Raw genomic sequence first — 17,706 nt, forward strand, 5'->3', positions numbered from 1 at the left:
GGGATTAAAGGCGTGCACCACCACTGCCCGGCTTGACTTCCTTTCTTACCTGGCATACAAATAGTGCACAGGCACACACACACACACACACACACACACACACACACACTCACCAGTTAAAATGAGCAAATGAGTGTAGAGGGTATGTGAGTTTCCTACCAGGAGGGTTTGGAACCTTGAGGCATGAAGGTCTGAGTCTGCTCCTTAGCCCTTGCAGGGAAGCACCCGGTCACCCCCTAGCATGTTTGCGTTGCATTAGACCAAATGCCGCAGAAGACAGAATCAACTGAGGCTGAACTCAGGAAACATTTGTTTCCCCCTGTCCTGTCAGGACCCATGCATAAGTCCGTGATGCCTTGGCTCCCAGATGATGTCTCTTTCAGCTCCGGCGGCCTGGGCATACACAGACTCGATAATGACTCATGGTGACAAAGGGGTTGGGATGTCTTCTGGATTCCACTTGCATTCCAAGCAGGACCCATGGGCTCTACCAGAAATCATGTCATGTGACTTCTACTTACATTGCACCAGCCAGAATTTCATACAAGGCAGATGAGGCATAGGGAAGGCTTGAAGACAGAAACGTTCAGCTGGGCACACTCATCTGTCTCCACCTGTCCGCCACCACCATAGATAGTTTTGCTACTGAGGAAGAAGAGGAGAATGGTCAGCCGGCAGCTCAGCTCGGCCTTTACTTACTCAAGATGCACAACCATGCGCCACCAAGGCACAAACATATGGCTTCCATAGGAGCCCAGCACCATGACTGAAGCATGGGCCTGTGTTTTTGCAGGGATGGCGGTACCACATGTAAGAAAACAACACAGCGCTCCCGGCCATAGCGGGAAGAGAGTGAAGCAGTTTTGCCTTATGGCACAGTCAGAGTGGGGAGTGGAGTAGGGCAGGGCCAGCCTGCCCCGTGCACCGTCCTCCACAGGGCAGTCTCAGACCTCAGACCTGGATCCCAGGTGCTGTTCCGTGCACACTGACACCAGAAAGAGACCCATGTGATCATCCACCCATGCTCAACGTTGGGGTACAACCTTCAATCTCAGCCCTAAGCTTTTCAACACTGCCTGTGACAGATCCTTGGCCAGATGCCTGGAGCAGTCAGTTTGGGAACAAGTGAGTGGCCATCTGACTCTGTGGCCTTGGCCTCCGGGGTGGGCCTGATGATTCGTGTTTGGATAATTAGGCTGGCCATCCCTTGAACTGTGGTGAGGTTGAGACTGTAAGTGTATAAGGCCTCTCCTCTCTGACGAATTGAGCTGATAAACTTAGGTGAACTTTAGACTCACTGGGGTAAACTTCCTGGGTGTTTGTCCTTCACAGGGCTGCCTGTAAAGTGACAGATTGCCCCCCCCTTCAAGCACGCTCCGGAAACTGCTCCACATCAGAGAGCAGAGACTCTGAAAAGGCGGTGCTGAAGGAAGCAGCTTTTCTGCCGAATTGCTTCCTAGATTGGCAGAGAACGGCCCAGATGCCACTTGAGGCACCGCGTGGGAAGGCAGACTCTGACAATTACTGGTCAAGAAAGGGGGCCGCAGCAGGGTTGGCTGCTCTTGGATGTGCTGAGAACAGCTCTTGGCATGGCCTGAGCACCAAACAAATAACAGCAAAAATCGATGGTGATGATAATGGTGGTGGCGACGGGGCCGGTGATGACGGGTACAGAGATGATTGTGGCAGAGGTGATGGCAGCGTCCGTGGTGACAGTAATGAAGACGGTGGTTCTAATGTTGATGGAAACGCTGGAGACGGCGATGGCGATGGTGATCGTGGAGATGGTATTGGGCCTGATGAGTGTCGTGATAGTGATGATGGCAACGGTTGTGATGATGTAACAATAATACTGACGCCAGCGAGGAGGGTGATGATGATGGCGGCATTCAAGGTTATGGTGGTAGCGGTGGTGATGGAGGAAACCATCGTGACGATGGTGATGGCAATGATGGACTTGAAGGTGATGACGGTGGTGGTGAAGATGTTGATTTCTATTGAGTGATCACAATGCTCTCTCCAAAGACGCATCTTCTGGTCACCTGGGGGGTCAGATACGAGCCACTCAACCCACAGATTAGCAGCTGGCTCTGTATGCCAGTGATGCAGCCAGGGACTTGCACCTGGGGCAGGTGCTAAGGTGGCTCCAAACGGTCCTGGTGTTGAGATGCAAGGCTCTGTGGCCACAGCTGGAGAGGGAGAGGCTGGGCACACCTACAAGAAACATCTGTCTTCCTTCTCACAATCTGTTGAGTTCAGGGGCTGGATTCAGAGGCTGAGAAGATTGCAAATTCTCTTCTGGAAGTGTTGGCAGTGGAGAGTGTGGAAGTGTTGGATGTCCGTCTGAAGACTTTCTGGCTTACCTGTTGTGAGGTCCATGCTCTAGTACCCTGCTGGCATATCAGCACCCTGGTGGCACCAGCTTGGCCATGCGATTTGCCTCAGCCGATGAAATGTGAACGGAAGTGATCTTATACATCCCCAGGAGACCCTGTAGGACCGTCGTTGGGCTCTGTTGATGTCCCTCACCGTTTTCTTTGTGGCCTGAGACGCTCCATGAAGAGCAGCTCCCAGGTCAGGTCTTAGATGAACACGGCATTGGAGCAGGGCTGTGTTGGGACATTGACACCCACCACCACAAGCAGAAATTTACACCTGGCTGATGCTGGTGCTGAATGCTGTTTTTTTTTTTTTGATAGGAAATTCAGTCTGAGCTGCCTGGTGTGGTGTGTAGGGCATACTCAAAGCTGGGGCCACACTCTGCTGCTTCTGCTGGGAGCCACAAGTCTTAGAGCCTTATGGGCTGCAGCCACATCTGATTGTCACCCCGTGCCTTGGCATTTGAGGAGCTCCTCTGACTGGGCCGTGTTTGTTCCCAGAGAGTCTTACCCAAAGGTCTTGTCTCCACATCTCAGGCTCCACACATCCCTTGAGGACACCCTCCCCTCCCCAGTTAGTGTGCATGCTGTGGAGGAGACACTGGGCCACACAGAATCTCTCCTGCCAAAGTCCTTATGCTCTCTTTAAGTGTAGTCAAGTGTCTCGTTCCTCAGATGCTAGGTTGCCTGTCCCTTGCCATCTTAGTGGCTTGGTTAATGTCCATCCTGAGAACCTGGCGAAGGCCCACATCCCTTCCAGAACCCTGTATAAGACTCACAGCATTCTGGGAACTCGGGGAAGGAGAGACTGTTCCTCTAGTTCCTATGTCAGATGGTCTCTGCATCCTAATTATTTTTTTGGTGCTTCTCCCCACTATGGCTGTCTCCCTCCTGGCTGGTCTGCAGCAAGAGACGCCTGCTTCCATTCCGTCCTGCTTTATAACGATGCCGGGAGACACCCGGAAGTTTGGTAGACCAGACAGAACTGCATCCAGGGACAGAAACCTTAGATTTAGGGACTCATGACAGTTGGGAAAAGCAAGGATTAGCTGGGTGCTGGAGTACCTTCCCCCAAGGGACTTCCCCAGCTCCCCAGATGGGGTTCCCCAGCCTGCGTCTGCCCACCTAGGAACTGCTCACTTTCTTCTCTCCAGCTTCAGGCTCCTACCCCTCCCAACCTGGTAGTGCCAGGGAAATTCTCTCCGGTTGTGCCACTTTGCAAGGCAGATGGACCCTCTTCTCTATCATTCCTTCCCGCCCGAATAGGAAAGGCAAAGCTGTCGCCCAGAGACGCCGGGAAGCTGTCCAACAAGGGGCATATTCCAGTCAGGACAGACTGGGTAGCTCTCTTTCCTCCTGCAGAAGGACTCAGGGCATTGTAGGGGTGGGGGTGCGCTCCATCTTCTGCTGGGCTCAGGTCAAGTGAGCACCTCTCTCCATCTCTGCACACAGACCATTGTGTCAGACAGGGCAGGAGGACCTTGGCCTTTCCTCTGCTGGCCCTGAGCTGCAAGCTGCTTGGCCTGTGAGCCATTTTGCTGGTGGGAGTGTCTGTCATCCTGGCTCCCTCCTCTGACAGGATCAGCATCAAGCAGCCTCACTTGGAGACAGCTGGGATGGCAGGAGTGATTCCAAGGCCCCAGAGAAGGCAAGGTGATTTTTGGGGGAGCCAACAAGGCAGGGGAGGTTGGGGGGAAGACACCTGTGTGAACACTTTGAAGAAACTTAAAAATGATTTTAATCAGCATTTCCCTTCCATTTAAAACCCCAAACTTAGCTACTTAATCAGATGTCATGCTTAAGACACATTTACCTCCTTGGGAGAAAAATGAACAATGGCAGCTCAATTTGGCTTTGGATGGGTTTTAAAAATAGTCAAGTCTGGGAAGGCCATTAGGTAAATGGCCTCTGAGAGCTTCAAGGAGGACCTCCCGCGGGGCTGCAGCTCCTTTGTTGAGAAACCGGGGAAGGGAGAGGTGAGGAGAGCAGCCTGTAGTGACGCTTGGCAGTTCCAGGCAGGGATGTCTGCCAGGCAGAAGAGAAGCAGCCAGAAGCATAGGGAGGACCTGTTATAGGGAGGATCTGTCATAGGGAGGACCTGTCATAGGGAGGATCTGTCATAGGGAGGACCTGTCATAGGGAGGACCTGTCATAGGGAGGACCTGTCATAGGGAGGACCTGTCATAGGGAGGACCTGTCATAGGGAGGACCTGTCATAGGGAGGATCTGTCATAGGGAGGACCTGTCATAGGGAGGATCTGTCATAGGGAGGACCTGTTATAGGGAGGATCTGTCATAGGGAGGACCTGTTATAGGGAGGATCTGTCATAGGGAGGACCTGTTATAGGGAGGATCTGTCATAGGGAGGACCTGTCATAGGGAGGACCTGTCATAGGGAGGACCTGTCATAGGGAGGACCTGTCATAGGGAGGACCTGTCATAGGGAGGACCTGTCATAGGGAGGATCTGTCATAGGGAGGACCTGTCATAGGGAGGATCTGTCATAGGGAGGACCTGTCATAGGGAGGATCTGTACTTTGCACAGAGAGCCCCAATAGGGGTCCTGCCTGTGTACACGGAGACTGGCAGGTGTGTGCATATGTGTGGATGTGTGTTGTCTATGTTTGCCCATCAGCATCTGGGTGTGCGAATACGGGCACATGTGTCTGTGTATCTGTATGCCAGCGCACACTTGTTTGCATTCATGTATGTGCATGTGCGTGCATACGTGTGTGTGTGTGTGTGTGTGGTGTGTGTGTGTGTGTGTGTGTGTATGTGCCTGTGTATTAGGTGGAGTGACACATCCCCTCCCTCTCCCCCGCCCCAGCCTGCTCTTAAGGGGAGAAAAGTAAACCTGCTAGCTACAGGAGGGTCTTGCATTCCAGGGAACAGGCCACACCCATGGTGAGATGGAAGTCTTGTTTTTTTTAACATTTGTAAAATAATCAAGGTTTTTTTTTTTTAATCAAGAGATAAAGAAAAACAAAGAAATAACACACAAGGGCTTGCCTTGTTGGGGCTTAGATATGAGTTACTCTAGGGAAAACGGAAGTTGCATGACCAGATCCCAGGTTCTGAAAGGTTATATCAAGTCCTAATGGGGGGCTGAGGGTTTCCTCCCCTGCCTACGTGGAGAGGCCCCATTTGTGTTACTGTGGTCTGCCCATTTTTTTTTTATTCTGGAGAATTCTGCCATTTAATGGACCCATCCTTGCTTGGAGGTAATGCCTCTAGCCATTTTTTTTTTTAGTCCAGCCCCTCCCCGTCAGGATAGTATCCATCAGGTCTTGCAACACGGGCAAGGGAATGTGATCTTGGCTTCGTTAACTCGAAGTTGAGCATTTCCTTGAGTCGTAACCGTAGGTGGCAGACTGAAGGCTGAGTGGTACCTGTGACATCAAACAGAAGCCACGGGCATTTTGTAGACAACTGAAGTGGCAAGAGTCTCAGAGTGCGTCTGGCTGTCAGCTTCATTGGCATTTGCTAGCTGCTTATTTAATGTGTCAGCAAGAACGCACACTTTTAAGTCCCACACTGGGTTCACTAATCTGTTTCTGTGCAAATGCTGGGGACTGAACCTGGGGTCTCACCCAGGCTAAGCACAGGCTCCCCATCTAGCTGCATTTCCAACCCTGACTCATTAATCATTAAGAATACATTTCGGTAACATCATATGCTAATGGGGATGCGCACGTACCACATTCTAAGAGGGCAGTGGATCTTGTAAGGCTGGGGAGGGTCTGGAGAAGAAACTAGGTCAGAACTCCACCCCCCCCCCCCACCCAGCCACCTGGCTGCCCAGGCTGTTAAGATGCCACCGGAAGGACTCCTCAGGCTGCTGGAAGGTCCTCCCTTGCAGCGCTCCAGATTTTCCCGCTAGGTGGCAGCAGTGCTGGCATCTCCTTCCCGGTTGGTGACTGGGTCTGGCTTGTTCTGCTAGGACCTCCCTGCCTCCTGGCTTTGTAAGATCATCTCCCCGCAACCCTTCAGGACCAGGGCTCCGAGGGAAAATGACCCAGAAGCGCCAGACGATTGAAGTGCTGAGTCACCTGGATGTCTCTGGACCACAGACTGGCACAGAGCTAGTAACAGTTGCACGTGTGGCCGGCCAACTCATTTAGTTCTAATTAAAACCTCCAGAGGGAAGCCACAGGAAGCCGGTCTTGTAGAGGAGATGTCCGAGAGTCCCAGAGGTTGCATAATACACCCAGGACCCCAAGACAGTGGCACCCCATACCCATGTCCAGGTTCTTTCTTTAGGTCTCTGGCAGGAAAACAACTACCCCTGTCCTGTCCAGCTTGGTGGGGTGGGGGTGGGGGTGGAGATCTTGGGCTGCCAAAAACCTTGGGCTGGAGGTTGGGGGAAGGGCCTGCCTGGAGCTCATTGCTGGCTCCTCCTCCTCCACCAGGAACCCTCCTAGGGAGGCCTCATCCTCTCCCAGGGGGTCAACTGCTGAGCTGAAGCCACCGAAAACAGCACTCTGTGAAGTCCGGGCTAGCCTCTCTTTGCCCTCCTAGTTTTGGCTCTCGTGTTCACGCAGGAAGGCCGCTGGCTGCAGCTAATTTCTAAGGCCTCGACTTTGCACTTCTCCACCCCTGCCCCTGTGTGGAGTTCTGAGTTGGGTTTTGCCCCTAACAGTTCCTCAGGGACCCAGCAGCTCTGCCCTCCATGGAAGTCTCTGCCTCTGTGTCACTTCTATCAGAGAAAGGGGACCCCAGCGTTCCTGTCTTTCACTAATCGGCCATGCAGATACAACTAACCAGGTAGGGCACCCAAGTGCTGGGTCGGTGAGTGGACGAGATTTCTGAGAGTCTGGGAAACCCAGGTTCCTAACTCTCTGGCTCCGAAAAGGCTGCAGTTGCCATAAAACTAGGAGGGAGAAGGACACTGGGCTGGAGACTAAATAACCGGGCAGAAACACGCTCTAACCGAACGCTGAAACTTCATCTGTCTGGACGGAGGCCAGGCCCAGGCAGTGGGGAGGACTCCCCAGCAGAGGACCCTCCGCAGCCTCCTACAGCCTCTCGCGTCACCAGCGCCTTGTAGCTCCGCGGGAGGAAACTTTTCGTGCAGCCCTAGCTCCCTGAGCCCCAAGAGAACGTCCCCTCCCCAAATCAGCCCTCCGCGTCCACTGGGCGTACTTAGAACCGGGTCCGAACCTCTTAACTGCTTCGCATGCCGTTCGGTTACCGTGGCAACACCATCCGGCGGCGCCCGGCGGTCCAATCGGAGCCTGCGGCCTCTTTCGAGCCTTCCCAAGGTGGAGACCGGGACGCAGCTAGGGATGGGGAAGGGGCGGGCCAGAATCCTGTCACCGGCGCCGCCCAGGCCACTCAGAGCCCAGGTCGCCAGTCCAGCTCCAGCGAGGTGGGCTGGCGAACCTAGCCGGCCGACCCGGTTAGGGGCTCCAATTCCAGGTTGAGGGGCGGGGAAGGAGGGTGACGTGAGCTGGGCCAGGCGGGAGGAGTTGGGACCCGCTCGCGGAGGCGGGGGCAAGCGCCCGGAGGCAGACGCGCAGAGGGAGGCGGCCAAGCGGCGCGGGCGGCTCTGCGGAGGGCGCGGTGGGCGCGGGCGGCGGGGCCCGGGATCCCCGCGCGCCTCCTCCGCGCGGCGCCGCCGCCGCGCGTCCCCACGCCCCGCGCTCCACGCGCCCTCGCCCCGCGCCTCCCCTGCCCGCCTCCTGCCAGCCTCCCGGCCGCGGCCGTCTGCAGAGCGAGCGCTCAGACGGAGCTCTCCGGCAACTTGATCCGTGGCAGAACCCGGGACGGAACCCTCCCGATCCGGCGGTGCGTGAAGGCGACCCGCGTGGGCCAGAGGGGCGATCCTCTGAAGCCCCCGGCTAAGCCGATCACAGCCTCGAAGGTCTTTGCTCGGTGCGCCGCGTATCCGGCTTCTCTGCCCGTCGCCCCGGAGGACGAAGTCGCGCTCCTCGGACCCTCACGGCCGGTGACAGCTCCGGAGAGCGCCCACCTCGCCGCTGGCAGCCCCGTGTGACCTGCGGAGGGGGCCCTGAGCCCCGACCCCCGGCGGGAAAATGTGCGCCCCCGCGGGCCGGCCCGCCTGAGCCATGCTCCCCCTAGGCGGCGGCGCGCCGGCCGGCATGGAGCCCCGCGCGGCCGCGCTCTGACTCGCTGTGCGCCCCGCGGCCGGCGGGCGGCGGGCGGCGGCGGCCCGAAGCCGGAGAGCGGCGCCACGGGACGGGAGCGAGCGGGCGCGGGTGCCGCGCAGATGGCCGGGGCAAGCAAGGTCTGAGGCTCGGCTCCCCGAAACGTGACCATGTGGATCCAACAGCTTTTAGGACTCAGGTGAGCGACCCACCAGAAGGCAGGGTGCGTGGGGGTGCGTGGGTGCTGAGCTGGGCTGGGCTGCTGCTCACTGTTGCAAACGAAGGCATCGCTTCTCGCCTTCCTGAGGCGGCCCGCGTGGTGCACCCGAAGCCGTGCAGCGCTGCCGCCTGCAGCTGGTTCCGGCAGGGAGCTCCGCGAGTCTGGGGTCGCTTGCCCCAGTGACCTGGAAGCTAGGCGCGCCCGCGGCTCTGGAAGCCAGCAGCAGCGCAGTGTCCTGGCCCGTGGCCCCGGCGCGCCTCCTCTCGGGAGCCCGGCACGAGTTGCGGGCCATTGGGCGCGGCGGACTAGGGGGCCCGGGCTGACGCTGGAGCCGCCTGGGAGAGCCATCAACCCTCCCAGTTCCCGAGCCAGCCTTGCCACGGAGTTGTCGGAGCCCAGAACCCCACAGCTGCTCTGTCAGCCCTTCTGTCTGTTCCTCAGGACCCTGGGGGCCTGAACAGGAGTGTAATAGGAGCCCAGCTGCTGATCCAGCTGCTTTGGGGGTGACCTCCGGGCAGAAGGTCGCACGCAGCTGGCGGACAGCTGGGTCTGGAGAGCTTGGATTCTGGGGAGCGATAACAGGCGAACCCCTCCAAACGCCTTTCACAGACACACAGGCACACAGGCACACAGGGCTTGTCTGTGTCTGGGACGTTAGGGCTAGCAGGAACTCAAGCCCAGAGCGGTTATGGGGCCGGCCAGAAAGACCCTTCTCTTCAAACTTTGCCCACCCACTGAGTAGCTCTGGCTTCTCTGGATCCTGTCCTGGGCGGCCAAGGGGTCCCCAAGATGCAGTTTCTCCTTTTGCAGTGCCGAGTGCCTGCTACCCTTGCCCTCATGTGAGGGGTCTTTGGCCAGAGCTGGTGCGTCTGGGTCGGGGGTGGGACTTAGGCTGAGACAACGCAGACAGAAGCAAGAGAAAGGCTACCTGCGCTTCTAGTGTTTGTCCACTGGGATGCACTGCGCTCCCGTGTTGAGGACACAAGGGGTCGGTGGCTGCTGGAGCAGGCTGCCTCAGCAACCCCCACCAGCATGAAGCTGGGGAGAAAGTGGGGCCAAAGGAGGGAGGAACATGTGTGCGACCTGATTTCGAGAAGTCTGAAGGAGACTGGCATGCGAGAGTGTGTTCTAGCTGTCCTTGATTTACGAGTGGACTTGGTGCCTAGGAATAGATGCTGGTCGGCATCATCTAGTGAGGACTGCCTCACGTCATTACTGGCATCCCTTCTCCTGGTGGCTGAGTTTGTTGGTGCCTTGGGCTTTAAGAGGTTAACCATCAGGCTGAGCGGCTGAGTGTGGGGGCACTCTGGCTGGGTCTCAGTCCATCAGTGGACTGTGGTGAGATAAGGTTTTGGTTCCTGCAGTTCTGGGGTGTGGACCAAAGAAAACAAGAACAGCTCTTCTGGCATGACCCTGAGCTGGGTGCCCCTCTGTCCGTCTGTCCGTCCATCCGTCCATCCATCTGTCTGTCTGCCTGCCTGCCTGCCAGACCACCCTTCTGGTCTGGACTGTCTCGGTGCTCAGCTACATCCCAGGGGCTTCCAGAGCAACCCAGCGGAGTGTCTCCCTGCTCAGAGGCAGTTTGAGCTCCCAGCTGCTTCGGGAACAGCAGTCTGTCACTTGCTTGCTGGTGGTGGCTTTACCTGCACAAGTTGATAGAGTGATAGGTTAGTGCATTTTGTTAAGAGGGAGAGAAGAAAAACAAAACAACAAAACAAAACAAAACAAAACACCACCGCCAGCAAAGAAACCTCCCTCGGGGGGCTCGAAATTCACTTAAACAGTTACCATAGGACAACAGCCATCATGCCAGGCTTTCAGAAATGCTTCTGTTGATGACTTTGGAGTTTGACCTTTAAGGGTCCCTCCCTACCAGATAAAGCATGCAAGGTTTTCTTCGTGTGCAACCCCCCCAAAGAAGAGGGGGGCTGCCAGAAGGAGAGCTAGCTGAGTGTTGGAGGCAGGGGCTCTAGGTGATTTCGTTTCCCTCTGGGCAGGGGACCCGGAGCCTGAGCCCAAGAGCAGCACTTTTGCTTCCCAGCCCTTCATCATCTCTTGCTAACTGTTCCAGCTGCTCCTGGGTGAGCACTGGACATCTTGCTGCCGAGCTTGGAGCCTGGTTAGGCTGAGGTGGCAGAAGGCAGCATTGATTCTGCCTGGGGAAAGGTGGCTCCCTGCAAACCGAGGGAGGGCCTTCCTAGCTCCCACCCAGAGTCAGGGTTGGTTACTTCTGCAATGAAGCCAAACTGTACGCGGAGCCTTGATGCCTTAGGAGGCAGAAGCAGATGGAGTTGGATTTTTCTGAGTGTATGTCTTTTTTTTTTTAATGTACTTGTTGGTGGGAGTTGTAGCGGGATTTCCTTGGGTCCTGAGAGAGGCAGTCCTTGAAGGAGACTTGGGGCTTGCTGGGCTGCCCGGTCCCTGAGCATCTCAGAGAGTGTGCTTACTCAGTAAGCAGCCCAAGTTCTCTCCCAGGTGGCTGGTTGCATCTGAATCTGTGGCCTGAGGAGACTGGCCTCATGGGGTTGTGAGGAGACTGGCCTCATGGGGTTGTGAGGAGACTGGCCTCATGGGGTTGTGAGGAGACTGGCCTCATGGGGTTGTGAGGAGACTGGCCTCATGGGGTTGTGAGGAGACTGGCCTCATGGGGTTGTGTGGAGTAGCTGGGAGCGAGCACCCATAACGTCTGCCGGGTTGTTGTGTTCAGGAGCAGACAGCCAGCCATAGACTCAACCCTGAACATGTTCCTCAGAGTCAGTCCTGTCTTCCAACCCCGAGCTTTCGGCATTCCTTCTGCTAGGAAGGCCCCGGGTACATGTTCAGGATACAATTCACAGTTTCCTCAAACCCTCCCAGTGTGTGCTATGTTGTGTCTGGGCTTCCCGGCAGGGATCCACAGGGCTGGCTGTCACCAGCTCCAGCACAAAGTCCCCCAGCAGCTGGGGCTGTGCAGCCAGGCTTTAGTGGATGGAGTCAATGCTTTGTCCGCAAACACTGGGCACAGGGTGAATGCTGGCTCACTCTCATTTCCAGCTGCTGCTACTAAATTGATTGCCACTGGGATCCATCTCGGGTCAGAGGCCATGATACGCATCTGGATAATAACGCTGGAAGAAGTGGTAAATTTGGGAGGGAACGGAGAGCTTCCAGCAACATCAGCACACAGCACCCCTCTCTCTCATCCTTGGGCCAAGTGGAGGAGCTGGTAGTAGACACCCCCTTCTCTGTCATCTCCATTCATTTATTTATCCCCCTCGGCTTCCCCGTTCCTTCTCTTCTGTGCCTTGAGGAAAAGGGCAGGGCACAGGGCCCACAAGCAGCTCAACACCTCTGAGATGTGTGCCTCTGGTCCCCGGGGAGACGGGACAGCTTGCTTACCCCTCTGTGTGCCTACGCCCTTCCAGCTGGGATCACTTGGGGTCTAACTGCCTCCCACCTAGCCTCGAAGCCTCAGTCTCATCTCTGGCAGGGCATTTGTCAAACGTTGGCTGAGCATTCGTAGGGGAAAAACACGCACGCCCAGAGCATGCCTCGGAAGCTGGGGTTCTTACAGAGCCTATGGATTTGGAACCCCGAGCTGTGGGTCTCCTGAGCCTGAGGCTTTTCTCCAGGGGGCTACGTGGGAGTCACGTGGTTTTGATACACCGTTGCTAGGTTTGCTTCAAAGGGTTACAAGTCAGTAGAGACCAAATTGATGTAAAGATTAGCTAAGAAAGCCAAATATATCCCTGATCTAGATTCCTGCGTTTGAAGTCTGGCTGGAGAAGGTTTTGCTTGCCTCCTGCCTGGCAGACCGAGAGGGGGAGACAGGCTGGGGGCTTGTGGGTCTAGAGCAGCTGAGTGCAAACCAAGCTTGTTCCTCCTCTGAGACCCCGTCCAGGAATTCAAGGGGGCTGGCAACTCGTGGAGTGTTAGTGGGGAGTTTGGTTATGTAACTCGGACAGACTCAGCTAAGCCGCCTGGAATAGAGTCAGGCCAGAGTGTGCCTCTGTCAGAGCCCAAGCCCCTCTAGTGGTCCCTAGGTCCCCCCGACTTCCATCCATACCAGGGGGGAAGGGTCAGACTATAGGGAAGGGATTGACTTAGTCGCTGGGGACCCTCATCAGGGCAGTAGCCTGCACTCCATCGATCATTACCCAGGAGTATGGCATGCTTGCTTCTTCATGGTAAGCCTAGGAAGCCGAGGACAGTCCCCTACGTGTCCTAGGGCAGTGTGGTAGCTACTGAGTTGTGGGCAGATGGCCTGTGTTAAGTGGGACAGGCAGGTGCAGGGAGGTATCAGAAGGCTATGCCGGTCCCTCACTCCTCTCTCCGCAAAAAGTTCCGAGGATGATGGAGGGAGACACAAATCCACTGTGGGTCCGAGGGCAGTGTCTGAGATTGTAATTTGTAAGAGTCAGATCTCTGCGCCCCTCCCATCCCCGCCCATCATCTTCTCCCTTTTATCCTTCCTGGGTCCAGGATGGGTGAGAGAAACGTGCTGTAGAAGGCCGCCCCTTCCTCCTGTATCCCTTCCATTCCATGAAAAAGGTGGGGCACGGGGCTGGGACTCACCTGCTTCAATGATGCTTCCCATTGTGACATTCATGTCACCTCCAACCTTCCCTGCTTGGCTGGATGGCATTCACAGTCTGCTCATAGCCACACTTTTCCCTCCAGGGTTGACTTAAGAGGGATAGGGTCTGCCTTCACTGGCTCCCCTCCCCTTTCCTGATCTAGCCTTCTGGGCAGCGGCTTGGGCATGGTCCCCGAGTCTGTCTGTCTGTCTGTTATCTGAGGGTGTTGCCTCCACTCCTTAGTCCTGCTTTGTCTGACCACAGGGGCTGCTGGGAAGGGACAGCAACAGTGGCAGGCACATGTGCCTTGGTATGAGGACTGGACACAGCGGGGAGGTCAGTGACATGCCCATGAGAATCCTGGGTGTACTGAATGGGATGCCCAGGGACCATGGGCTGACATTGTGTCTCATTCCCCATCCCTTCCTGGATGGGACGCCCAGGGTCCATGGGTCCATGGACTGACAGTTGCCTCATTCACCATCACCTCCTGGATGGGACGCCCAGGGTCCATGGGCTGACAGTTGTCTCATTCCCTATCCCTTCCTGGATGGGACACCCAGCGTCCATGGGCTGACATTCCTCATTGCTTCCTGTTGGTAGATGCACAGGAAATGCCTGTACGAGCTTAAATGTGTCGGCATGGCACAGTGCCCCTGTTTTATCAAGTCCCATTTCTGTGCTTCTCCCTGGATCTCTGCTGAAATCCAGGAGAGAGTTTCCAGCCTTAGGCTTAGACGTCCTCCTGCTCCAAATAGATACCGCTTCTTCAGCTTGGCTTATTGGGGGGGGGGGGTGAATCACATCATTGGATTCTTACCATTAGAGACGCTCTCCTTTGGCTTGAAGATTTCCTTCCACAATTAGAATACAGACATGCTTGACAAAACAATCCCTTCAAGCCCTTTCAGTCATTATCAGCTCAGTGCGAGAGACAGTATCAGACTTTTAACTATTTGGGAGAAAGGGTGCCTGTGGGTGAAAAGAGAGCGCGGAGGTGGTGTCTTGTCTTGGTGTCTGTCTGGCAGTGGGGCTGGGAAGAAGCGCCCAGCTGAGTGAGGAGGGGAGAGCCTGAGGGGCAAGGTGGGCAAAATGTGTTTCCGACTTTGCAGTCTGCCGCTGGCTGCCTCTTGTCTTTTCCTGTTTGCAGCTTGGGCTAATTTTTTTTCCGGCCTTTTAGGATGGTAGGTCCTTGACTGGGCCTGCTCATTCTGAAGATAGGTGTGTGTGTGTGTGTGTGTGTGTGTGTGTGTGTGTGTATGCATGTGCCTGTGCGTGTGCATGTGTGGTCACCATGTGTGGTCAGTGTGTGTGTGTGTTTTGTGGTAGTGTGTGTGCATGCATGTGTGTGTACATGTGTGTGCACATGTGTGTGTGCACATGTGTGTGTGCACATGTGTGTGGTCAGTGTGTGCCCATGTGTATGTGTGTGCATGCGTGTGCATGTGTGCTTGCACACGTATGCGTGTGTGGTCAGTGTGTGTGTGTGAGAATGTGTGTGTGCGCAGAGGAGGTTGAAGGCTAATGAGCTATGGTCAGTATACCCCGAGGAGGCTGTGCCAAGCACGTGTAATAGAACCGTACTATACCTGGATGACGCTTGCCCGCTGCTCTCACCGACTCCTGCAGAAATACCCAGCTCTACCCTCACCTGCTCACTCCTCGTGGAGCTCGTTCCTGATGTGTGCAGTGAGACCAGGCACCCATAGGATCTCTCCCCAACCCGCACGTCAGTCCCACCCTCAGAGGTGTTGCTAACCAACGAGGGCACTCTTCAGAGGGTCCGGACACGGGGAACGTGGGCTGAACAGAGACGTTGAAATCTCCGTTCTCCTCACAACGTCAGGTGGAAGCCACTTAGAATCCACTTTGTTTCCTCTAGACAAATAGTATTGTGCCATCCTGAGTCAGATAAAATCCCAAGGTGTCACTTGAGGTGTCTTTGCCCTTCTTAGGACACAAGTGCCCAGTGGCCACCTGGGACCACTGAATATTGTGCTGGGTGTTGGCTCGCTGGGCACATTTCCTACAGAAACACGGGAGGGAAGCTGTTTTCTCAAAGCCTGTCCCCTGCGCCCTCAAGCTGCCCCTAGGACAGGGCTGACTCATCATAGGCTCAGTGGCCAGTTCTGGCTACAGCCCTCTTCAGCTCCATGAAGGATGATGCTGTGAGGTTGTCCTGCTGCCTTCAGAGGTCTGCAGTCCAGAGAGTGGAGCCAGCTGAGCCGGCTGGACCCCTGGGTGCCTCTCCAGCATTGTAAACAGTTGTCTCACTCTGGGGAACCTGAGGGCAGGTTGTCTACTCGCTTGTCACAGAGGCCTCCTGAAGTCCTGGTGGGGATAAGAAGTCAGGATGGGATTAAGAGCAGCATGGGAAGGGCATAGGTTACCCAGGAAAGGGCAAACTGACCCGTGTGGGAGACACCCCCGTCCTCCTCCTCCTGTGAAGTGGCCGTACAGCACCGGGGTGGACCCTGTATCCGCCGCAGTGATTTATATGACAGGAAGCACAGGCACCCCAGGCTGCCCCTCGAGAGCCTCTTTCTGTCCCTACACTCGGCACCCAACAGATGCCATCTGGGGCTTCCTGGAAGAGAAACAATACCAGAATTGTGTGTGTGTGTTCTTGCATGGGTGTGTGTGTTTGTGTGTGTGTTTTGTGTGTATGTGTGTATTTGTGTGTATGTATGTGTGTGTTTGTGTTTGCATTTGTATGTGTATGTGTGTGTTTGTATGTGTGCGTGTTTTGCGTGTTTGTGTGTGTATGTGTGTATGTATGTGTATATGTGTGTGTGTATGTGTGTGCATGTGTATGTGTGTGTTCATGCATGTGTGTTGGAGTCTGGAGATCAGTGTGTATCAGAGCATTTGTCATTAGTGACTCCTTCATTAAGAGAAGAACAAGCTTTCCGATCCCTCCCACCAAAGGAGACTGGAGTGGTCCCCCAGGTGAAGTCTGAATGAGATGCTGTGCTGTGAGCTATGGTTGCAGCCTGGCTGCTGCTGCTGACAGAGAGACAAGGGTCTCCAGGGAGATGATGGCTGTACTTCTGGCACTAGGCAGATCGCTGGGCCTAGCTTCTGGGAGGCGGATCAGACAGGAACATACTCAGGTGTCTCAATACTGAAGACAGGGCTAACCCACAGGGGTCATTTGGTGGCCAGCCTCTCCTCAAGTATTCCAGTTAGAATACTGGCTTCATTTCTCCCGAGACTGGGGACGTGCTTGGTACTCTGCGGCAGTAGCCACCTCAGTGAGGAGTGACAAAGAAATAAAGGACAGACTGATGGAGGGGAAGAACGATCCCTTCTGCCTGCTTGTCTGTGTAGAACAGAACATGTGGGCGACTGAAAAGCGGCCTCTTAGAACTTCTGAACGAGTTCCGCAAGGGTCACAGAAAGCAAGATAAACATACAAAGGCCAACTGTATTCCTAGCTGTTGTCAGCAAACCATGTGGCGGATGGATGCGTCTCACTTTGCTTTCTCCTGCTGTGATGAACACCGTGACCGACCGGAAGCTACTCTGAGGAAGGGATTTATTTCATCTCGCAGGCTGCACTTCACCAGCAGAGGAAATCAGGGCAGCAGCACAACGGGGTTTGAATCAGAAACCACGGAGGGATACTGCTGCAGACCGACCGGCTTGCTCCCGGCTCACATTGAGCTATTAGCTACATTCTTACACAGCTGAGACCCATCCCCCTGTGGGTGGCGCTAAACATAGCGGGCGGTGTCCTCCTGCACCGATTACCAATCAGGGAGAAGCCCCATAGACACACCCACAGGTTGCTCCCGTGGAGGCTGTCTTCCATAAGCGGTTCCCACTTAGAATTCTGGGCCATGTCAAGCTGGCAGCCGAAGCTAACCAGAAGTCTGTGTTTACCGGCTCTCCTTTCCTTTGGCAAACGCCGAGTCATCCTAGAAGAATGACCTATTGTAGTTCACAGCGTCATAGCTTTCAAGACACCTGCACACTCAGTCTGTCGCTCGGAGGCGGATGCGGCAGCTGCCCACCCCCGTTAGCTGGGAAGGTGTCCTCTTCCGGTGCACACCCCCAGTGACCTAACGTCCTTTCCGCTGCCCGACACCCAGGGGCCCACCACTTACCAATAGCATCGTGGAATGACAGCCACGTCTTGGGGGATATTTCCCAGTGGTTCAGAATGAAAGACAAAACTCCGTGGATATAAACAGACTGTCGGCTCTGTGTGCCCCGGAAAGCTGCACGGCACCAGTGGAAGATGTCGAGGAAACCGGAAAGTGAACGGAGAGACATACCGCGCTCATGAATCAGGCCACGTTAGTTCTCTTCAGGTCGATAAACCTTCCGGAACCCTACAGTCATCCAAAGCTCTGCGGGGTGGGGTGGGGGGGGAGGGAGGGGACAACAACAACAAAAACACGTGTGTGCTGAGGGGTGAAGTCTGCACGTGAAGCCGGAGG

General features: G+C 55.5%; 2 protein-coding genes across 2 annotated transcripts in view; one reads left to right on the forward strand and one right to left on the reverse strand.

The window, feature by feature from the left end:
• Positions 1–5,283: 5,283 nt before the first annotated feature.
• On the reverse strand, positions 5,284–8,657 carry LOC121135760 (translation initiation factor IF-2-like). Its single transcript, XM_040734903.1, has 3 exons — positions 8,508–8,657; positions 7,539–8,307; positions 5,284–5,767 (listed from the first exon to the last, which is right to left on the reverse strand). The coding sequence occupies exons 1-3, from the start codon at positions 8,655–8,657 to the stop codon at positions 5,625–5,627; spliced, it is 1,062 nt and encodes a 353-aa protein (XP_040590837.1). The 3' UTR covers positions 5,284–5,624.
• The window catches only part of Ajap1 (adherens junctions associated protein 1), a 115,720-nt gene continuing 105,591 nt past the window's right edge, over positions 7,578–17,706 (forward strand). The window contains exons 1-2 of the mRNA XM_005079262.4: positions 7,578–7,639; positions 8,136–8,684. Of these exons, the coding sequence (XP_005079319.1) occupies positions 8,656–8,684 (29 nt within the window). The 5' untranslated portion in view covers positions 7,578–7,639; positions 8,136–8,655. The remainder of the gene's footprint in view (positions 7,640–8,135; positions 8,685–17,706) is intronic.

The sequence above is a fragment of the Mesocricetus auratus genome, unplaced genomic scaffold (assembly GCF_017639785.1).
Source record: "Mesocricetus auratus isolate SY011 unplaced genomic scaffold, BCM_Maur_2.0 Super-Scaffold_100042, whole genome shotgun sequence".
Lineage (NCBI taxonomy): Eukaryota > Metazoa > Chordata > Mammalia > Rodentia > Cricetidae > Mesocricetus > Mesocricetus auratus.

Excerpts from the sequence above, each read along its gene's own strand:
- LOC121135760 (XM_040734903.1), bottom strand. The coding sequence starts at position 8,657 with ATGGTCACGTTTCGGGGAGCCGAGCCTCAGACCTTGCTTGCCCCGGCC. Across the intron at positions 8,308-8,507 it reads GGCCGCGGGGCGCACAGCGA|GAGCGCGACTTCGTCCTCCG; the intron begins GTCAGAGCGCGG and ends TGAGGGTCCGAG. Across the intron at positions 5,768-7,538 it reads GCATGCGAAGCAGTTAAGAG|GTACCACTCAGCCTTCAGTC; the intron begins GTTCGGACCCGG and ends TTGATGTCACAG.